The sequence below is a fragment of the Gopherus evgoodei genome, unplaced genomic scaffold (genome assembly GCF_007399415.2).
Source record: "Gopherus evgoodei ecotype Sinaloan lineage unplaced genomic scaffold, rGopEvg1_v1.p scaffold_34_arrow_ctg1, whole genome shotgun sequence".
Classification (NCBI taxonomy): Eukaryota; Metazoa; Chordata; order Testudines; family Testudinidae; genus Gopherus; species Gopherus evgoodei.
This window is the reverse complement of record NW_022060016.1, coordinates 3,524,181-3,545,586: the sequence shown is the minus strand read 5'-3', so window position 1 is coordinate 3,545,586 and position 21,406 is coordinate 3,524,181. Positions and strand designations below refer to the sequence as shown.

Genomic DNA, 21,406 nt, shown 5'->3' with positions numbered 1-21,406 from the left:
GTTTTAACCATTAGTTCAGGGGTCGGCAACCTTTCAGAAGTGCTATGCCGAATCTTCATTTATTCACTCTAATTTAAGGTTTTGCGTGCTGGTAATACATTTTAATATTTTAGAAGGTCTCTTTCTATAAGTCTATAATATAGAATTAAACTGTTGTTGTACGTAAAGTAAATAAGGTTTTAAAAATGTTTAAGAAGCTTCATTTAAAATTAAATTAAAATGCAGAGCCCCCCGGACTGGTGGCCAGGGCCCAGCAGTGTGAGTGCCAGTGAAAATCAGTTTGTGTGCCGCCTTCGGCACACGTGCCTTAGGTTGCCTACCCCTGCATTAGTTAGTTCCTAATTGTCACTATTTTCATGAAAGACTTGGGTCACTGTTTGCTGTTGCACAGCTGCTTATGCTGAGGCTGACCCCTAGACTGGGCCCAGTGAATATTTAACACTATTCATCCAGGTTTTTGTGGCTTGTCAATCTGAGGGATAGAATAGATTTTCCCATGCAGGCATAGGCCTTCCAAACAGTATTATATGTGGGCTGAACCTAGTCGTACGGTTTGGACGACTACGGATTCTCATGAACACCCATGGGAGATCTGGATCCTAATTTGTGCCTAGTTCATCACGTACCATAGATTACTCAATTTTAAGAGATTTATTCATTCTTTCTACTTGTCCTCTCGCCTGAGGGTGGTATGGGATATGCAATGGTAAGGGAATACCAGCCCGAGCTCCCGTGTTTCGGGACACGTCAAATAAATGCTGGCCCATTATTAGAATCGACACTGTGAGGTAAGCTCCATCTAGGAAATACTTCTCTCATTAAGGCTTTGCGGTGACGTTGCTACCTTCCTTTCTTGTGGGGAATGCCTCAACCCACTTACTGAAACTAACCACAATGACAAACAAAAATCAGTTCTTCCTAGATGTTATAGGCAGTGGCCCTACAAAATCCACCCGCAGGCTTTGGAACAGCCCTTTCGAAGCCTGATGCATTTGTTGTGCAGGATCTTGTTTTGCACATGTTAAGCAGCTGTGTGTATGCATTTCCACGTCTTTCCTTATCCCTGGACACCAGCCTATAGCCTCTTCTAACTTGAGATGTCCCCCTACAAGAGATTCACGTATCCAGCTCTCCAATCAATGTCGTAGTTGCTGTGGAATTACTAAAACCCAATCGTTCTCTGGATTGGCCAAGAGTAAATTCTTTTTTATTTATTGTAACCCCATGCTGCTTTGAAGGGCATTCTGAAATCCATTGCTTGATAAGTCATCTTGCATTTCTGCAGTGTCCATGTTCCTTCCTGATTTTCTCTACTTCTCTTTTGTTCTTCCCTGGCCCGAGCATGGGTGGTTACAGCTACAGGTGTGGTTTCACACTAAGTATACTCAAATCTATCTACTTGTTCGTTTCCCCCACTGCAGTGCCCGCCCCCTTTTTAATGTGACTATTTTAACTATTCTGATTTTTTTATATATATAACTAATTGTCAGATTCTCTAATCTTTGCCGTAGTGGCGTGTGTTTAATCTCAGACCCGTCCATTCCTGTACAGTTTATAGTACTCTACCAGGGAAGGTAGATTGTAACACCTTTGTACACATCGTCCGAATTGGTCCCAATAATTACTTTAATTTGTTTTCCTTTCATTAGTTTTCACACTTGTCTGAGTGCAGCTACTTTTGCAATTTGTGTTCCCCTCTATCCAGTTTACATTGAAAGAACTCCTGCAGGTGCAATTCCCCGTGATGTTCCTACATCGCAGGATGGTTTTGAGTAATCATTTGAGTAATGTTATTTCTCGAACCCAAATGCGTGGGTGCTTAAAGAGCCTAGTAGTGTTCAAAAAAGCAATGGCTCCTCCTCCAAATGGATTCTCCCCTCTTGCAGCAATTGGGAACATTTGTGTCTCTGCAACAGAAATTCATTACAATTTTCTAATGGTTCCCATTAAAGCAGTTAGTTCATTAGTCTTTAATGCATCAAGTCTAAGTGTTAGTCCACTTTACAGATTCCAGGCCATGTTTCCCCACTGCCCTTTTTGAATTCATGTTCACTTTGCACATCTACATGCGTGTGAGTTTTCGCTGCATGCTGTCCCATCTCTGCACAGGTAGTTGGTTCAGAGAACCTCAGTAGCACTACCCAGAACGCCCATGGGCTCGGTTTGATGGCAGAAAGGCTTGGCCAGGTTTACTGTCTCCAAAGCATGTTACCAGCATCCCATACACTGCATGGGAGCATTGCTTGTATGCTTGTGGGAAGGTACCAGCATGTTCAACGTCAAGTAGTCCCCTAAGCCAGCATGAAGAATCAGGGGGTGGTACGTTGATATTTGTACGGTGAACAAACAACTTATGTACCACCTTCCTTGCTTCCTGACATCTGTTGGTTACCCCCTCCCTTGTACCTTGCTGCTGATGTCTTGAACAAAACATCCCTATTCATTACTTCTGTCAAGCCATCTTATCTTGTGCTCCATTAGAGTGAACCTGGGCGAGTCTTCTCTTCTGGGATGTGTTTACACGAATACCCAGTGCCTGGTACTCAGGAGCACCTAGGTCTCCGCCCCGCTAGCCGTGCCTTTGCCAAATTCATGTACCGGCCGGTGAACTTGTAAGCATCTGACTTTGTTTCCTAGCGTGGCCTGGCTTTGCTGACGGTGCTTCAGGCCTCAGGTCTTGCTCCAGGCTCTCTCTCTATTCCACTGTACTTAAGAGAGCCTCTCTGAGGGGGCTGGGGGTGGACAAAGGCTTTCTAGGCTCTGCCTTCCTCTCTGGGCCTCTGATGTAGCACTGTGGGGCTGGGCCCATCCCAGCATGCTACTGAGTGCGGCTCTGCTTCAGGGTGGGGAGAGGCCCCTGGCCACATTCTGGCAAAATCGCTAGGGTTGGGGACCAGCCTCTATGGAGACAGCTTGAGTTCTGGAGAGGTGCAGGGGAGCCCTGGGTGCTTGAGGGCTGTTGTGAGTGCTGGGCCTTACGATGGACCTGTAGGTGCCACCTTTACAGTGGGGAGGCGCCGCAGGAGTGGGAAAGGGGCCCTGCTGGCTTACCATGACTGGGGCAGGCAGGCTCACCCCCTCTGGAAGTCCTTGCTGGCACCACTGGGGAGATATCTGGCAGTGCCCTGGGGAGAGTCGGGGGCGAGTGCCCTCACTGTTACTGCTGAGGTGGAGGGAGCCTCAGTTCTGCTGACTCGTGCCCTCGATCCTGACTGGTGCATCAGAGAGAGCTCGGGAACAGCCCACGCCTGTAGGCAGCCTCCTGCTGCTGTTGCTGCCCCTGAATGGATCTGTTCCCCCTGCAAAATGCTCATGGTTCCCCCGGAGCTGCTCGGGCCTGGTCATCCTGCTGACGCCCCGTCTCCGCTCTGCCCCTACTTGCCAGGCAAGGACTACGAGAACGCTGTGAAGTATTACAGCGAGGCCATCGACCTGAACCCCGCCAATGCCATCTACTACGGGAACCGCAGCCTGGCCTACCTGCGGACAGAGTGCTATGGCTACGCGCTCTCCGACGCCACCAAGGCCATTGAGCTGGACAAGAAGTACATCAAAGGCTATTACCGGCGGGCGACCAGCAACATGGCCCTGGGCAAGTTCAAGGCCGCCCTGCGCGACTACGAGACGGTGAGTGTGAGCAGGGCGCTGTGCGGTGAACCCAGCGTCAGCGCCGCAGTCCCCTCCGGCGTTGCAACGCTCTGGCTCGAGTTCTGCCTTTGCCAAGACCTGGTTGGTAACCTCACCTGGGTGTAGCTGAGAGCAGAGCTAGCCGTGGAGGGCGTCTGCATCCAGGAGGGTGATGGGTTGAAATGGGGTGGGGGACAGGTAGGACTGGGATGAACTGAACAAAGGGATCTTTAGCCCCTGTCCTGGGGAATGTTTCCCATTGGTCAGGCTGGACTGTGAACTGTCTCCCCCGGGGAAAGGGAGAGGTCCCATTGTTTGGGACACATAGGTGCGGTGATGTCCAGAAAAATAGCCCCCTAACTTCTGCCCCATGTGTGTCCAGGTCCCACCTGCTCATGGTTTACCCAGCAGCGTTATAGTGCCACTAGGTAGGGTCAGGCCCCGCCTCCCTCAATAATGACGTTGTCTATTAAGGCAGTCACCGTGTTTTCAGTGGGTGAGACTAAACAGTGTGCCCAGCACTACAGAGCTAGGAGAACCCAGGAGTCCTGACTCCCAACCTGCCCTGCTCTAAGCACTAGGCCCCACTCCCCTATCAGAGCTGGGAATGGAACCCAGGAGTCCTGCTTCTCAGCCCCTTTGCTCTAAGCACTTGACCCCACTCCCCACCCAGAGCTGGGTATAGGACCCAGGAATCGTGCCTCCCAGCCTAATGCCAGTCTCACACTTCCCCGGGCCTCTCCTTGCCATGCCCCTGTGTCTGCCCTTCCCTCCGTTTCCCCTTCCTGCCTGACGCTGGCCTGTGATGGGCTCTGTGCTCTCTCCCTTCCAGGTGGTGAAGGTGAAGCCAAACGACAAAGATGCCAAGATGAAGTATCAGGAGTGCAACAAGATCGTGAAGCAGAAGGCGTTTGAGCGCGCCATCGCCAGTGACGAGCACAAGCGCTCCGTGGTTGACTCCCTGGATATAGAGAGCATGAGTGAGTTGGGCTGCGGGTCTCCGGGCCTGGCTTCTCTGGTCACATGGATTCCAGGGGTGCTGGGGGAGAACTGGCTAACTTGGGGGAGGGGCAGTTACCATGAGCTCCCGGAGCAGCGCTGGGGCACAGAGGGCTAATGGGACCCTTGGATGTTGAAACGGGGATAGCGGGGAGGGGCTTTTCCCTCTGTACCCGGCCTTGGTGAGCCGACGCTGGATCCTGCCTCCAGCTCTAGTGCCTGCATTTTAAAAAAGGATGTTGCAGAATTGTTGAGGGTGCAGAAAAGAGCCAGGAGATCGATCTGAGGGCTGGAGAAATGCGGGCCAGGGCCGGACAGAGCTCGATTTGGGTAGCTGATGCAAGAGACGACTGAGAGGTGACTTAATTACAGTGTCTAAGCTCCTTCCCAAGAAGAACATCCCGGGGGAATGAAGGGCTCTGACATCTGCAGAGAAAGGCAGAACAGGGACCAATGGCTGGCAGGTGAAGCTGGAGAAATTCCAGCTGGAAATCAGAACCAGTGCTTACCAGTGTGGGTGACTAACCACTGAAACTAACAGCTCAGGGAAGTGGTGGGTTCTCCAGCCCGGCTGCCTTGCTGAAAGACGCCTCTGTCACACACAAGTGATTAGGCTCGGTACAGGGGAAATACTCTGGCATGTGCTGTACAGGAAGTCAGAGCAGACTACGATATGGTCTTGCTTCCTATTGCATGGGTATCTTGCCATAAGTGCCTCGCAAATGATGCATGTCTCATGAATGCAGCTACCAAAAGATGTGGCTCTGGGCCTAACATAATAGCTAGTTGGCCTCTGTGTAGTTTTAATCTGGGCTCACGTGCCACAATCACACGCGCCACACCTCGTGTGTGTGATTGCCATGAGACTGCAAGGACATTGCTGGAGAGGAATATGTGTGTACGATTCCGACAAAGCCGAGCTCTCCCGTGTGCCTCTGGCATCCTTGCAGAGAATTGGGGCAGATTCATCCTGGAGTGACCACAAAGGCTGCTGATTCATGAACAAAACCCAGGATTGGAAACTGGGAAATCCCGGTTGCTTTTGACTCTATCTATACAGTAACATGTGCTAGGGATCAGCGCCCCCGTTCTGCCAGGCACAGTGAGTTAGTCCCTGCCTAGGGGAGCTTGCAGTCTGAATAGATAAGGCGAGGGACAAAGGATCAGTCGCTATCCCTGTTTTACAGATGAAGAGCTGAGGCCCAGAAAGATTAGGAATAAATCTTTCAAAAGCACCTTAACCCCGTTTGTAAAACAGCCAAAGTCATCGAGACTCAGGCGCCTCAGACCCTTCGGGCAGGTTTTCAAAGGGATTTAGGCACCCAAAGACGCGGATTGGCACCTAGTAGGATTTTCAGAGGCACCGAAGCAGGTGAAATCAGTGGGGGTTTTGGCACCTCACCTGCCCAGGCACCGTGGAAAATCCCACCTAGTTAAGCACCTAGCTGCATCTTTAGGCTCCTAAACATCTTTGAAAACCCAGCCCTAAGGGACTGAGCCACCCAGCTCCTGTTGATTTAATGAAAACCTGCTTAGTCACTTCTGAAAATTCTTGCCCCAGAGCACACAGCGAGTTCGTGGCGGAAGCAGGAACTAAACTCAGCTCTGCCAAGTCCCGATCAGGGGCTGTAACCCTCTCCCCCATTCTGCTAGTATCAGAAGGGCCTGCGTCATCTATGGCAGGGACCCAGGCTTCCCGACTCTGGAAACCAGACTCAGACTGCTAGCCCCTCGGAGTGAGTGCCGTGCCAAGCTCGTAAAAAGGGGTTCTGCCAGAAGAGCTTTGTGAGCTGTTTTCTGTCAGCGACTTAGATCCAATTTGCTTCATTTGTAAGAGCAAAGGCTCCCTCTTCCCCTTGATGTTTCAGATGTCTCAGGAAGAGGCCCAGGTAGTCTGGTGGCTCGGGGAACCAGGCTCTAGGATCAAAGCCATCTATTTCACACACCACGCAGGTGAGGTGGCTAGGCTTTGCCCCCTCCACCCCTTTTGTTTTTTTGGGTGAATCACCCAAATCATTTTTCCTTGTAACCTCCTGGCTTCTGGATTATTTACAGACATTCTGGGATCTTAGAGTTGTCAGCCTGGCCCTGTGTCAACCCACTCAGTCGGCCAGGCAAGAGAGGAATGTGTGTCCTCTTCCAAGATTTATACAATCCGTGACTTGACCGTGTCCTTCATAGGGTGTGTTTGGGAGGACGAGGGTGAGACATGGCTGCGAAGGCTGTGGTGTATTGGCTGTGGAGGGTGGTGTCTGGCTGGAGGAGTAGAAGATACACACTCTGGGTGCCTTTGGGGGGTCTGCTGAGAGCTAGAGTACAGCTGAGAGTAGAGGGGGCGCTAGGGTGGCTTTAAGCCACTTTTATGCCCTCCCAATCTTGGGGTGCTTCAGGGGCTGGAAAGGCCCTGCCAGCATATCTTAGATAGTCCTGGGGGCCTGTCTAAGTCACAGCACTATAGGTTGCGTCCTGACCCCAACACCACCTTATGCCAGCGCTTCTGAGAGGGTCCTCTGCTGACAGCCTTACAGCTAGCTTCCACAGTGCCTGCGCCGGGGAGAATCTTGGCCTGGCTGGATCTGGGGGGGTTTAGGCCCCTTTACACCACTTTGGCTCTTCGGCATAAAGGGGCCAGAGCACCGCTGATAGTTTCACCCCTTTTTACTTCTTTGCTTTCAAGGGTGTGTCTGCGGTAGATAGTAGATGTGTTGTCATGTATTGCTGACAGACCGCTCGCTGGGAGCCACTGGATTAGCTCCGGTTTATTGGGGCTCTTCACCTCTGACTTTTTGGTTCTCTGAGTCAGAGCTGACTCCGCAAACTGCGGTTAACATCCCTCACCCATAAGTGAACTGTGTCGTGCGAGATGATAAAAGTCAGCGCCTGTGTAAATGCAAGACGCGCTGTTTGAAATTGGACCGGCATTCCTGTCTTGCTGAGCTGAGTAAAAGGGGTGGGTTCCAGGGTGCTACAATCATGCAAATAATACGGAGAAAGGCCAAGAAGTAGCTAGGAAGCAGCCGTTAGGAAAAGCTGAGCAGTTAAAGCAACAATCCCAGGGTGTCTATAAATAGCCCGCCCCCCCCCCCAAGCTGGAAAATTACAAGGAAACATGATTTTATGATTCAAGAATCATAGCAAATCATCACCTAGACCAGTTTTTTGAAGAGCTCATGCTACTGGGTGCTGAGAGCTCTTGAAATTCTGATCCTTTGGGGGCACAGATTCCTCGATTTTATTGCCGGGAAGGATTGTTAGGTCATGTAGTCTGATCTGCTGTATAACACCCATCCTGCTACCCCTGTGCTGAGCCCCTTAACTTAGCCCACCACAACGTGTCTCTCCCGGAAAGTCATCCAGTCTTGACCTGAAGCCGTCGAGAGATGGAGAATCCACCCCTTCTCTTGGGAGTTGGTTCCAGTGGTTAATTGCCCTTGTTGTTCAGCGTTTGGGAAGAGGAGTGCTTACAAATTCCAAGTGCTGGCTCCTTTACCGAACAAATGGCTACAGGACCATCCATCTGCTCAGCAGAGCTTTGTGCTTGTGGTAGGAATCAGTTCTTTTTACCTGAGAGCAGCTCCAGTGCCCAAAACATGCACCTAATCCGCTTCCCTGCCTGTGCCAGCTCAGTCTCCTCTGCCGAGCTCCCCTGGACAATTCATGGAGGTTTTTTGATCAGTGGCTTGTCCCTCTGTCAGATGAATGTCTTTGGTTCCAGGGCCCGTTTAAGCCGATGGGGCTTCATCCCATGATGTGTCGAACATCCTCTGGAGTGGGAATCAAGGGGACTCTGCCTCTGGCAGGATCAGTCCCCTGACGACCTTTCTGTCTCAGCCTTGGCTCTAAACACTCGGAGCTGATGCACGAAGGAGAGGATTCCTGTGCAGCTGGGGATGTGTAGGGTGGAAGTGGGCAGCCCGTGTAAGCAGTGGAGGGAGGTGGGGCAGTGCCTGCAGGGCTCTGGACTATTGGGTGCCATCCTATTGCTAATGAGTGATTCTCCTCTTCTCCCGTCTCCGCCTCTGCCAGCCATCGAGGACGAGTACAGTGGGCCCAAGCTGGACAACGGGAAGGTGACGCTAGCGTTCATGAAGGAGTTAATGCAATGGTACAAGGATCAAAAGAAACTCCACAGAAAATGTGCCTATCAGGTAATTGCCCGCCTGTCCTGCCATGGGGGAGAAGGCTCATGGGTGGAATCCTTCGCCCCCTTCTTTGGAAGGAGCTGGCATCATCTTTCCTGGCTGTGGGTGACAAAGACTGCTGCGGTAGGCCGACAGGAGTCCAGGGTGTAAAATGGAGCCAGCTTGCAACCATAGAGGAAGCCACCAAGACTACATGTCCCAGCATGCAGTGCTTCCAAGTCATCGAGATTGCACATTGCATGCTGGGAGCTGAACTGTCCACCCTGTGTGTCAGGTCCCTTGGTTGCAAGGCAGGGACTCGGCCAGCAAGACGCTGGCGAAGGGCGGGGACCTGTTGTATCTGGAGACAGGGCTGTGTCATTCATTTTCTGCCCTTGCTAACTCTTCCCTTTTCACTTGGGCAGATCTTGGTGCAGGTGAAGGAGGTGCTCGTTAAACTTCCCACTCTAGTAGAAACCACGTTAAAAGAGGTGGGTACCCTTCTCTGCAGCCTTGGGGTGGCAGGTCCTGGGACGTACTTTGTATAACCAGGGGGCAGGTTTGGATCCCAAACCTGCAGTGCTGGGTGAGCAGAATCTCCGGTGGCTTCATACCCCACCCCCACAGGCTGCTTGGGGACCAAAATACCTGTGGTGTAACTCGAGCATTTCACCACCGATGTATTAATTTAGATGGAGCGTATGGGCCCAACGAGTCAAAAGCGTTAACCTGGCCCTGCAACTGTCCAGCGTTAAACAGAGTTAAACAACGTGTGGGGACCGCAGCCGGCTTAGCACCACGGCAGGCACATTATTAAACGTCGTTTTAATCTTTTATTCAAGATACAGAAAATAAGGAAAAACAGTTTGAAATGTAAAATACTAAATCAAGCTTTCATTTTAATGGTATCCCTTGTTCCCTTTCCCTCTCGCTGGTCAGATTTTAGAAAGAAACTCCCCGTCCCTGCCAGTCTTTTAGGTGGCGTTACAGATGATAGTTACTATACATTTGGGGAAAAGAGACAAAGTTAGTTGAGATGCGCTTGAGCGGCTGCTGTTACAGTCTGAAAGATAAGAGGAGACCAGACAAACAGCCGCAAGAGGAAAGCCAGAAAAGGCAGCTTCTGTCTCTGCGGTCAACTTTCACTTGCAGCCTTGCTGCTGGAAAAACTCAGGCCCTGCCCCTGGTCTGATCAGCCACTCTGAGACCCGGCAAACTCGTACTAGCATCGGGCTGTTTAGGGCCTTGTTCTAGGCTGCCTCTTTCTGGTCCAAGGCTTACAGTAGTGTTGGCTGGCTAAGCCAGACTCTCATTAGCCCTGGTCTACACTGGGGGGGATCGATCTAAGTTACGCAACTTCAGCTATGTGAATAACGTAGCTGAAGTCGATGTACTTAGATTGGCCTACTGTGGTGTCTTCACTGCAGTGAGCTGACTGCTGCTGCTGCTCCCCTGTCGACTGGCTGCACCTCTCGCCGCGCAGGAGTACAGGAGGCGAGGAGAAAGCTCTTGGGTCGATTTATCGTGTCTAGTCTAGACGCGATAAATCAATCCCCGCTGGATCCATCGCTGCCCATGGATCCGGCGGGTGGTATAGACATACCCTTATACAGAAGGAAAATGGAGAGACACAGGAAAGAGAAGAAATAAAGTAGGGAAGGAAAAGGGCATATTGGAGGAAGGAGATAAAAGTCTCACGTCCTAGGTAGCATTCAGGATTCAGCCGGAGCTGCTGGAGGTGACGATGTCGTTTGGCTTCCTCTCTCTGGGCCAGGACGGTCAGGATATGTCTCAGGATTGGGATGAAGACGTTCCAGGGTCCCAGGAGATGATGAGTGTAGCTGTCATGATGGTGAAGCATGTGTCTAAGTCAGCCAGCCTCATGGTTTCATAGATTCCAATGCCAAAAGGAACCATTGTGGTCATCTAGTCTGACCTCCAGCATAACCCAGACCAGCAAACTTCCCCACAGTCATTCTTAGAGCAGATCAATACATTAGAAGCAAGAGGAAGACCAAGGACAATACATTAGAAGCAAGAGGAAGACCAAGGGCAGGGTAGGCCCACTGCTCAGTGAGGAGGGGGAAACAGTAACGGGAGACTTGGAAATGGCAGAGATGCTTAATGACTTCTTTGTTTCGGTCTTCACTGAGAAGTCTGAAGGAATGTCTAATGTAGTGAATGCTTGCAGGAAGAGGGTAGGTTTAGAAGATAAAATTAAAAAAGAGCAAGTAAAAAATCACTTAGAAAAGTTAGATGCCTGCAAGTCACCAGGGCCTGATGAAATGCATCCTAGAATACTCAAGGAGTTAATAGAAGAGGTATCTGAGCCTCTAGCTATTATCTTTGGGAAATCATGGGAGATGGGGGAGATTCCAGAAGACTGGAAAAGGGCAAATATAATGCCCATCTATAAAAAGGGAAATAAAAACAACCCAGGAAACTACAGACCAGTTAGTTTAACTTCTGTGCCAGGGAAGATAATGGAGCAAGTAATTAAAGAAATCATCTGCAAACACTTGGAAAGTGGTAAGGTGATAGGGAATAGCCAGCATGGATTTGTAAAGAACAAATCATGTCAAACTAATCTGATAGCATTCTTTGATAGGATAACGAGCCTTGTGGATAAGGGAGAAGCGGTGGATGTGATATACCTAGACTTTAGTAAGGCATTTGATACGGTCTCGCATGATATTCTTATAGATAAACTAGGAAAGTACAATTTAGATGGGGCTACTTTAAAGTGGGTGCATAACTGGCTGGATAACTGTACTCAGAGAGTAGTTATTAATGGCTCCCAATCCTGCTGGAAAGGTATAACAAGTGGGGTTCCGCAGGGGTCTGTTTTGGGACTGGCTTCTGTTCAATATCTTCATCAACGATTTAGATGTTGGCATAGAAAGTACGCTTATTAAGTTTGCGGACGATACCAAACTGGGAGGGATTGCAACTGCTTTGGAGGACAGGGTCAAAATTCAAAATGATCTGGACAAATTGGAGAAATGGTCTGAGGTAAACAGGATGAAGTTCAATAAAGATAAATGCAAAGTGCTCCACTTAGGAAGGAACAATCAGTTTCACACATACAGAATGGGAGGAGACTGTCTAGGAAGGAGTATGGCAGAAAGAGATCTAGGGGTCATAGTGGACCACAAGCTTAATATGAGTCAACAGTGTGATACTGTTGCAAAAAAAGCAAACGTGATTCTGGGATGCATTAACAGATACGTTGTAAACAAGACACGATAAATCATTCTTCCGCTTTACTCTGCGCTGGTTAGGCCTCAACTGGAGTATTGTGTCCAGTTCTGGGCACCACATTTCAAGAAAGATGTGGAGAAACTGGAGAGGATCCAGAGAAGAGCAACAAGAATGATTAAAGGTCTTGAGAACATGACCTATGAAGGAAGGCTGAAAGAATTGGGTTTGTTTAGTTTGGAAAAGAGAAGAGTGAGAGGGGACATGATAGCAGTTTTCAGGTATCTAAAAGGGTGTCATCAGGAGGAGGGAGAAAACTTGTTCACCTTAGCCTCTAATGATAGAACAAGAAGCAATGGGCTTAAACTGCAGCAAGGGAGATTTAGGTTGGACATTAAGAAAAAGTTCCTAACTGTCAAGGTAATTAAACACTGGAATAGATTGCCTAGGGAAGTTGTGGAATCTCCATCTCTGGAGATATTTAAGAGTAGGTTAGATAAATGTCTTTTAGGGATAGTCTAGACAGTATTTGTTCCTGCCATGAGGGCAGGGGACTGGACTCGATGACCTCTCGAGGTCCCTTCCAGTCCTAGAGTCTATGAGTCTATGAGATGTTTTGGGAAACCAGCCACTCTGGTTTTAAAACTTGTCGGTGATGGAGAATCCACCACAACTCTTGGTAAACTGTTCCCATGTCTGCCAGCTTTCTCCTTCCCTGAAGTCTCTTTTTGGAGGACCCTGGAAGGATGTGATGGCTGGAATAACCCGACTTCTCATTATTTTATCTGCCATTCAGCCTGTTTTCCGACACAACAATTTTGGTTTGTTGATTTCTAGTCCCACACTTGTTTACCAGGCACGATCGTAACACAATCATTGAATTATGTCAGTAGGCCTTTGGTTTAGACTGATTCAAACTTTTTGTCTTCCTTTGGCACCTTTTCCCATCAACAGTCATCGTTATAGCTTATTAAACATATACTCACTTTTTAGAATTGACCTTGCAATTAGGGTAAATTTATAGGCCCAATTATTAGAACAGTGAGCAGTCCCTGTTTAAACACCTGCCACGCCCCCTCCAGAGGTGGATGGGGAAGTGATCACTTTATGAACAGCTGCCACGCTCCACCCCAGATGTGATTGAGTTTCTGTGCTGGGTGAGGGATCCCAGTATAAACAGCTGCCACGTCCCACCTCAGAGATGACCGTGTGTCCACAGTGGGCTGAAGCCACTCTTGCAAAGTGCTGTGGGATCCTGCAGGGGGAGAGGAGCTCTGTCTGGCTTGAGTTTTTACTTGTTTTCTGTCTCCTTTTCCTCTTCTCCTCTCTCGGCCTTTCTTCTTCCAGACAGAGAAGGTCACCGTGTGTGGAGACACCCACGGGCAGTATTATGACTTGCTGAATATATTTGAACTCAACGGGCTGCCGTCTGAAACGAACCCATATGTATCCTTGGCTGGTTCCCCCTTTGATCCAGCATGTGACGTGTATGGATTGAGGAACTCTGTAAGAACAGGAGGTGACAGGGCTAGGAGACAGACCTGGGTTCTGTTCCAGCGTTGGGATGTATCGCGTTCCCTCCCTGTGCCTCGGTTTCCCCATTTGTACTGCGCGGGAAACAGTCCTGACCGGCATAGAGGTTATTCTCCCATTGTGTCGCATTCCTGACTGCTGTGCTGGGGTGGGTAATTTCTTTGTTGAGCTTGACAACAGAGTACGAGTTGGGAATGAGTTAAAACTACATCTTGTTGGTGCTGGGCTAAATTCCTTCTAAGCTGTACAGTCGCTCAGCAGCCTGTTAAGTGCCACGCAGGTGCTCAGGGCTGCGGCGAGGAGAGATGCCTCTTCCCCAATCCCAGACCTGTCATGGTGGAGAGAGGCGCCTCTCCCCACTGGCCCCAGACCAGCCCCAGACCTGCCACGGCCTGGGGAGATGCAGCCTGACCCCAGCCCAGCCCCAGACCTGCCACGGCCGGGGGAGAGGTGCCCTGACCCCAGTGCAGCCCCGGACCTGCCGCAGGAGAGGCATCTCTCCCCCATAGCCCAGGTGCTGCTGCGGGGAGAGATAGCTGGGGGAGTCCTTTCTCCCCACTGTAGCCCCGGGGCAGCCTGCATCCCAAACTCCTCATTCCTGGGCCCACCCCAGAGCCCACACTCCCAGCTGGAGATCCCAGTGCCCCAGCTCTCTGCCCCAGCCTTGAGGCCCCTCCCAGACTCCGAACCCCTTGGCTTCACCCCCACCACATGAATTGTGGTGTGTAACACATCACCTCCATATTGGTGCACATAACAAAATTCATTCCGCACATGCGTGGGAAAAATTAGAGGCAACACTGGTGCTGGGGCGTGCTGGGATGCCTCTGAGATGCGTTCCGGGAAGAGAAGCTGGAGGAGGGCTACCCACCATCTGTCAGACCTTTGAGTGGGACTGGGAAAGTGGCTCCAGAAAAGCAGCATTGGGGAGAGGGAAGGTGCTGAAAGGGCGGGAAGGAAGCCCGGCCCAGTGGCTAGGGCTACCAGCCTAGGGCTTGGAGACCAGGGTGTAAGTCCCTGTGTGATCCTGAGCCAATCCATTAGCCTCTCTGTGCTTTGGTTCTGTAAAATGGCAATTCCCAGAGCTGCTTGCTTCAGCACCGCCGTAGTGTAGAGGGTGTGTATGTGGGGCACACGCGTACCCAAGGTGGATCGCAGTGTTCTTCATCCCAGAGTGATGCCTGGGCCCTTTTTCCTGAGCGCAGCCCCCTTGGCAGATATTCAATGGGGATTTCGTTGACCGCGGGTCCTTCTCCGTGGAAGTGATATTAACACTGTTCGGTTTTAAGCTGCTGTATCCGGATCATTTCCACTTACTCCGTGGTAAGTGCAGTCCCATCCCACCTTGGGGGTGGGGAAGGGGGAATCAGCCACTGGAGACCCCTGCTTTGTACTCAAGTCGGGGCAAGAACTCCCCAGACTGTCCCCTCCGCTGACTGTTTTCCTGGTGCTTCCCCAGCCTGCAGCTGAGGCCCAGAGTTGGCGTTCCCCTTCTTAGCAAAACTGGCCTCTCCAAATCCACCTTCTGTCTCTGGGATTCCCCAGCTGCAGAGGATCATGGGAATCATCATGGAAATGCAGAATTTCCTGGATGCTCCAGCTTTCGCTCCTTTCCTTTCCTTTCCCAGCTTTCTCACGCCCTTTCAGTTGGTCTCTGGGTGGTCATAGTCTCCAAGCCATTGATATTTCATGGTTCTAGCTAAGCCTGCGTATCTGAAAAGACCTGGGTGCACCCCTGCCCTAAAGCTAACTTAGCCGAACCAAACGGGCATGAAAATTCACCAGCCCAATCACAGAATCTGCTTTGAGCTAAACCCACTGAAATTGACGCCCCCGTCCACAAAAGAACCAAGTTCCCCAGAGCGATCACTCCTGTATAGCAGCTATCGCCACTCCCCTTGGGCAGCAATATTAACCTCTTCCCTGCCAGGAACGAGAGAAAGGTGCCACCACTCTCACCCTTCCGCATGCTTGAGAAGCTGAACTTTGCCAAACAGCCCAGGCTCTGGGTGACTCTTGTGAGAGGAGCAGTTACCACAGCTAGAGGCCCTCCACCGAGCAGCAGCCGCGAGATCCACATTTAAGGCCTGCCAGTCCCAGAGTGCTTTGTTTCATTGATCACTTCCTGCAAGGCATCATCTGGTCTGCCCCCCCTTATAGCACGGGCCAGAGAGCTGCCCTGAAGCAATTCCTGTTGGAGCCAGTATCTTAGGCTATGTCTATGCTACCGTGATAAGTCGAGCTACACGACGCAACTCCAGCTACATGAATAACGTACCTCAGGTCGAGTTACCGCGGGGGTGTCGACGGGAGAAGACTTCCCGTCAACCTATCTTACTCTTCTCGTCGGGGGTAGAGTACAGGGATCGACTGGAGAGCGATCTGCAGTTGATTTGGTGGGTCTTTACTAGACCCGCCAAATCGACTGCCCTGTGGATCAATCTCAGAGCGTCACTGTAATATAGACCTGCCCTTAGAAAAACCATCAGTCTTGATTTTAAAATGGCCACGGATGGCGAATCCAGCCCAGCACTTGGTAAACTGGTGCAATTGGCTGATTCTCTTCATGGTTAAAAATTAGCTCCTTTCTGGTTGGAATTTGTCTCACTTCAACTCCCAGCCGTTGGCTCTTGTTAGACCTTTATCTGTTAGATCGAGGAGCCTGTGATCCCATATGTGTTCCTGATATGGGTACTTACAGACTGTGATCAAGTCACCCCTTCACCTTCTCTTTCAGCTAAACAGATGGAGGTGTGGGAGCTGCTTTCCAATCCTGTATGAACACAGGAAAGCGTCCCAGCTCACAAGCCAGTTGAGGTTCAGTAGAGTCTCCAGAGAGGAAGGAAGGATGGCCCAGTAGTTAGGGCACACTAGTTCAAGTCCCAGCTTTGCCACAGACTCCCTCTGTGACCTGGGGCAAGTCCCCTAATCCTTCTGCGCCTCCATTTCCCCATCTCTCATGATATTAGTCCTCCCTGGCCTCACTGCAGAGCTGGGAATATAAATGCATTAAGGATTAAGAAGTGCTTAGATACTAGAGTGTGGGAGGCGAGGTTTAACTTCAGGTTAAAAGCCACCGCTTGACTTTCACTTAGAAATGCATGAGGGAGCCAGGTAGCGCAGGGTTAATGAGATGACACCCCTTTTCCCCCTCCGTCTCGCTCCAGTGGGCCCGGCTCGAATGGCTAAGTTCTCCAAAGAATTGTTTGGGAGCAGTTCTCTGGCTTGTGCCATGCAGGAGTCAGACTAGATGCTCTCGTCTGGCCTTGGCATCGGTGAATCTCTAAAGCAGTAAAACTCACCCCTTCCCCCTTGTTACCGCTGGCTGTGAGTGGCCCATTCACGAAGCCTGGGAACAGCAGAGCTGTCAAATCAGCCCAGTGACCAGGGGCCTTCCTTGGGGATCAGCCACACTGACCTTTATTAATACACTGCTGCAGTGAACTCCTCAAACCCCATCCCTCCCTCTGCCCTGGGAAAGGGGCGACAGCAGCTCTCCTCTCTCTAGCTGGTCCCCTGTTGGTTGATTGATTTTTGTTTTTTTCCTCCTTCCCCCGTCTCTTTGGCCCCCAGGGAATCACGAGACGGATAACATGAACCAGATCTACGGGTTCGAGGGGGAAGTGAAAGCCAAATACACAGCCCAGATGTTTGCGCTTTTCAGCGAGGTCTTTGAGTGGCTGCCCTTGGCGCAATGCATCAATGGCAAAGTGTTGGTGAGAGCAGAATGCAGCACCGTGGGGGGGGGGACGACGTGTACGGACCGGCATTGGGCATGGAGAGTAGCCAAGGCCCTGTGTGTAATCCTGGGCACCTCCATGGCTTGGATCTACCTGTAGCCCAAGGGTGGGCAAACTACGGCCCGGGGGCCACATCGGGCCCCCCAGACGTTCAAATTTGGCCCTCGAGCTTCCGGAAGAAGCGGCATGTCCCCCCTCTGGCTCCTATGCATAAGGGTAGCCAAGGGGCTCTGCATGCTGCCCCTGTCCAAAGCGCTGCCTCCGCAGCTCCCATTGGCCGGGAACTACGGCCAATGGGAGCAGCAGGGGTGGCACCTGCGGACAGGGCAGTGTACAGAGCCACTTGGCAGCACCTCTGCGTAGGAGCCGGAGGGGGGAAATGCTGCTGCTGCTGCTGCTGCTTCTGGGAGCTGCTTGAGCTAAGCATCACCCAAAGCCTGCACCCCTGACACCCTCCCACGCCCCAACCCTCTACCCCAGCCCTGATCCCCTTCCCGCCCTCTGAAGCCCTCAGTCCCAGCCTGGAGTACCTTCCTGCACCCTGAACTTCTCATTTCTGGCCCACCCCAGAGCCCACATCTCCAGATGGAGCCCTCACCACCTCCCGCACCCCAACGCCCAGTTTTGTGATCATTCATGGCCCACTATGCAATTTCCATACCAAATGTGTCCCTTGGGCCAAAAAGTTTGCCTATCCCTGCTGTAGCCTCTCCGTTACCTCCCTCACAGCTGGTCTGGAAGGGCACTGAGTGTCTTAGGGTTCCGATGTGCCCCCTTGCTGTTTATTCCCCTTCCCAGCTGTTCCTACCCCACTCCCGTTGGGCAGTGTGGAAGCTTCAGGCCAACTCATTGCTAGGGCCTGACCTATCTGAGCGCCCTCTCCCCACCCCTGACCTGTGCTGTGCTCCCTGCCAGATAATGCACGGCGGGCTCTTCAGTGAAGACGGGGTCACGTTGGACGACATCCGGAAGATCGAGAGGAATCGGCAGCCTCCGGATTCAGGTCAGGATAGGAAGGCGCGCCATGCGCGGGGTGGGGTGTTGTCTCGGGCCGGGCCTTTCCCGCTACTAGAGGTTGCACTGGTGGGGTGGGACGGTCCTCTGGGTGCACAGATCCTGGCCCATGGGGAGAGACGGGAAGACCCCTTGGATCACACTGTACAGCAGCGTCGCCTGTTTTTGTGAAGCACCCATCCCTGTAGTACATGGGCACTTCTGCTGGTGCTAATCCGTGTCACCTCAGTGACTACAATGGCTCTGTGCTGGTTTATGTCAGTTTGGAACTGGCCCACATAATGCTCAGGGGCTGGACATGACCGTACCCCTGTCCCCAGCTTGGCCGTCTCGCACCAGATCCTCCTCCCCTGCTGCTTTTGACATCCCATGGGACCGGGCTTCAAGAATTCCGGGCTTATCAGAGGCCTGCTGGTGTCAGGTGATGCAGCAAGGTGTGGAAACCACTGAGGGATCCCCTGGATCAGTTGCCTCGAACCCAATCGAAGGACGTAAATCTGGAGGAAGTAACGTGCTGTTTAAAGAGGCAGGACTGAGGAATGTAAAGGAATTACGTTTTGGCCAGATAACATGGCCCCCTTCCTAGGGCAGCTGGGGGTCTTTGAAACAAGGCTAAATAAGATATTAGAAAACACAGGCTAAGGACTGACTGCACTGAATGGAAAGCGATCACATATGTTGTGGACTTTCCATTGCTGATTTCCACGAGGGACTGCTTGGCTTGCAGAGTGGAGCGGTTTCCTTTGGAAACTGGAGTGAGTTAATCTTCAGCTCTGTGGTCACGCACTGGGCCGAACTGATCATTGCTGTCAACCCACCACCTTCGATAAAGTCACCCGGGGCTGCCTCTAGGCCACGGTGTTCTGACGCAACCTGCATGGGAGTCTGGAGGGTGATGCGGTTTCAGCTCAGGGCTCAAGACGGCTGGTGGCTCGGAACTGTCTGGGCAGGCAGGGGGGTCGGGAAAAGGGTCAGGGAGCTGGTGTTGTAGATTTATTTCGCATGCTGTAATATATCTCATCCCACCCCCAGCTTAGAAGAGCCAGGCCATGTCAGTGTGTGGATGGGAGACCAAGGGAAAGGGGGCTGGTGGTAGGTAACCTTCCCTGTAAGTCAATACAGGAATGGTGCACTAGGGGGCACCGTGCTGCAGGAAGTGAGGCGGGGTGCTAGGTCAATTCCCCTGTAAGTCAATACAGGAAGGACCAGTGCTCTGAGGGGCGCTGTGCTGCGGGAATTGGGGCTGGGTGTTAGGTAGCTGCCCCTGTAAATCAGTATAGGAGCAGCGCCCTAGGGGGCGCCGTGCTGCGGGAAGTGGGGCTGGGTGTTAGGTAGCTGCCCCTGTAAATCAGTACAGGAGAAGCGCCCTAGGGGGCGCCGTGCTGCGGGAAGTGGGGCTGGGTGTTAGGTAGCTGCCCCTGTAAATCAGTACAGGAGCAGTGCCCTAGGGGGCGCTGTGCTGCGGGAATTGGGGCTGGGTGTTAGGTAGCTGCCCCTGTAAATCAGTACAGGAGCAGCGCCCTAGGGGGCGCCGTGCTGCGGGAAGTGGGGCTGGGTGTTAGGTAGCTGCCCCTGTAAATCAGTACAGGAGCAGTGCCCTAGGGGGCGCTGTGCTGCGGGAATTGGGGCTGGGTGTTAGGTAGCTGCCCCTGTAAATCAGTACAGGAGCAGCGCCCTGGGGGGCGCCGTGCTGCGGGAAGTGGGGCTGGGTGTTAGGTAGCTGCCCCTGTAAATCAGTACAGGAGCAGTGCCCTAGGGGGCGCCATGCTGCGGGAAGTGGGGCTGGTACGTAGCTGCCATGAGTCAATACAGCACCAGCACTCGAGGGGGCACTGTACTGCAGGAAATGCTGTTTTAAGGACAAAACAAACCGGTTACCGACTGCTTTTCCCAAGACTGACTTATTTAACCAGAGGTGTCCTGGCTCAGATTCAGCTCTGGTAACAGTTTCACCAGAGTTTCAATTAGCTCCACTGTTCCAGCCACATTCAGGGGCCCACTTGGATCCTTCACCCTCCTGTAGTTTCACCACCTGCCATGTCCTACATTTAGCCTGAAAAGGCCTCAGTGCCCAGCCTGTCTCTGAAGCACTACAACTCTGTGATCCTAAGTCCCGGGGAGTCACTCCGCCTCTTTCAGATTTTTGTCTTGTCCTCGTCACCCAGCAATATTTACCATATTTATCCTCATAACCCTCCAGCAGGGCAGGGCAGTGCCATAATCCCGTTTTACAGATGCCGATAAGGTGCTTAGACCAGTCTGTGGCAGAGCAGTGAATTGGCCACGTAGCTCAAGTACTAGGTTAGTGCTCTAACCACTGGACCCTCCTTCCTCTCCACCGAGATGGTCAGGAACACAACCCTAAACCTCTGACTGCCAGCTGCTGGAGGGTGGGAGGGGGCAGATGGGTGCATCACTCCAGCTGCCCTATTCTGTCTACACCCTCAAAGCATCTGGCATCGGCCACTGTCAGAAGACTGGGCTGAATGGACCATTGGTCTGACCCACTATGGCCATTCTTATGTACCAGGAGAGGGAAAGTGACTTGGGAAATCTTCTGTTCTCCATTGGGAAACCAAAAAGCTTTTTTTCTTTTTTTAATGAAATCCCTGTATTTTTTGAGGGGGAGAATAAACGTAAGAGTGGCCATACTGGGGCAGACCAGTGGTCTGTCTAGCCCAGTACCCTCTTTTCCAACAGTAGCTGGTGCTAGATGAGCACAACCAGGGCAATTATGTAGCGTTCCATCCCCTGTCATCCAGTCCCAGCTTCTAGCAGTCAAAAGTTTAGGGACACCTGGAGCATGGGGCTGTGTCCCTGGACGTCTTGGCTAATAGCCATTGATAGACCTGTCCTCCAGGAACTTCTTTCTTTTTCTTTTTTAACCTGGTTATACATTTGGCCCTCACAACATCCCCTGGCAATGAGTTCCACAGGTTGACTGTGCTTTATGTAAAGTACTTCCTTATGTTTGTTTTAAACCAGCTGCCTATTCATTTCATTGAGTGACCCTTGATTCTTATGTTACGTGAAGGGGTAAATAATACTTCCTTATTCATTTTCTCCTTGATTTTATAGACCACTATCAAATCCCCCCCTTAGCTGTCTCTCTTCTAAGATGAACAGTCCCAGTCTTTTTAATCGCTTCTCATTTGGAAGCTGTTCCATCCCCCG

General features: G+C 51.5%; 1 protein-coding gene across 1 annotated transcript in view; it reads left to right on the top strand.

Annotated features, from left to right (window-relative positions):
- The window catches only part of LOC115641382 (serine/threonine-protein phosphatase 5), a 50,439-nt gene that overhangs the window by 15,911 nt on the left and 13,122 nt on the right, over nucleotides 1-21,406 (top strand). Inside the window, exons 2-9 of the mRNA XM_030544474.1 lie at nucleotides 3,386-3,627; nucleotides 4,460-4,607; nucleotides 8,653-8,774; nucleotides 9,173-9,238; nucleotides 13,293-13,391; nucleotides 14,696-14,801; nucleotides 17,052-17,194; nucleotides 18,134-18,221. Of these exons, the coding sequence (XP_030400334.1) occupies nucleotides 3,386-3,627; nucleotides 4,460-4,607; nucleotides 8,653-8,774; nucleotides 9,173-9,238; nucleotides 13,293-13,391; nucleotides 14,696-14,801; nucleotides 17,052-17,194; nucleotides 18,134-18,221 (1,014 nt within the window). The remainder of the gene's footprint in view (nucleotides 1-3,385; nucleotides 3,628-4,459; nucleotides 4,608-8,652; nucleotides 8,775-9,172; nucleotides 9,239-13,292; nucleotides 13,392-14,695; nucleotides 14,802-17,051; nucleotides 17,195-18,133; nucleotides 18,222-21,406) is intronic.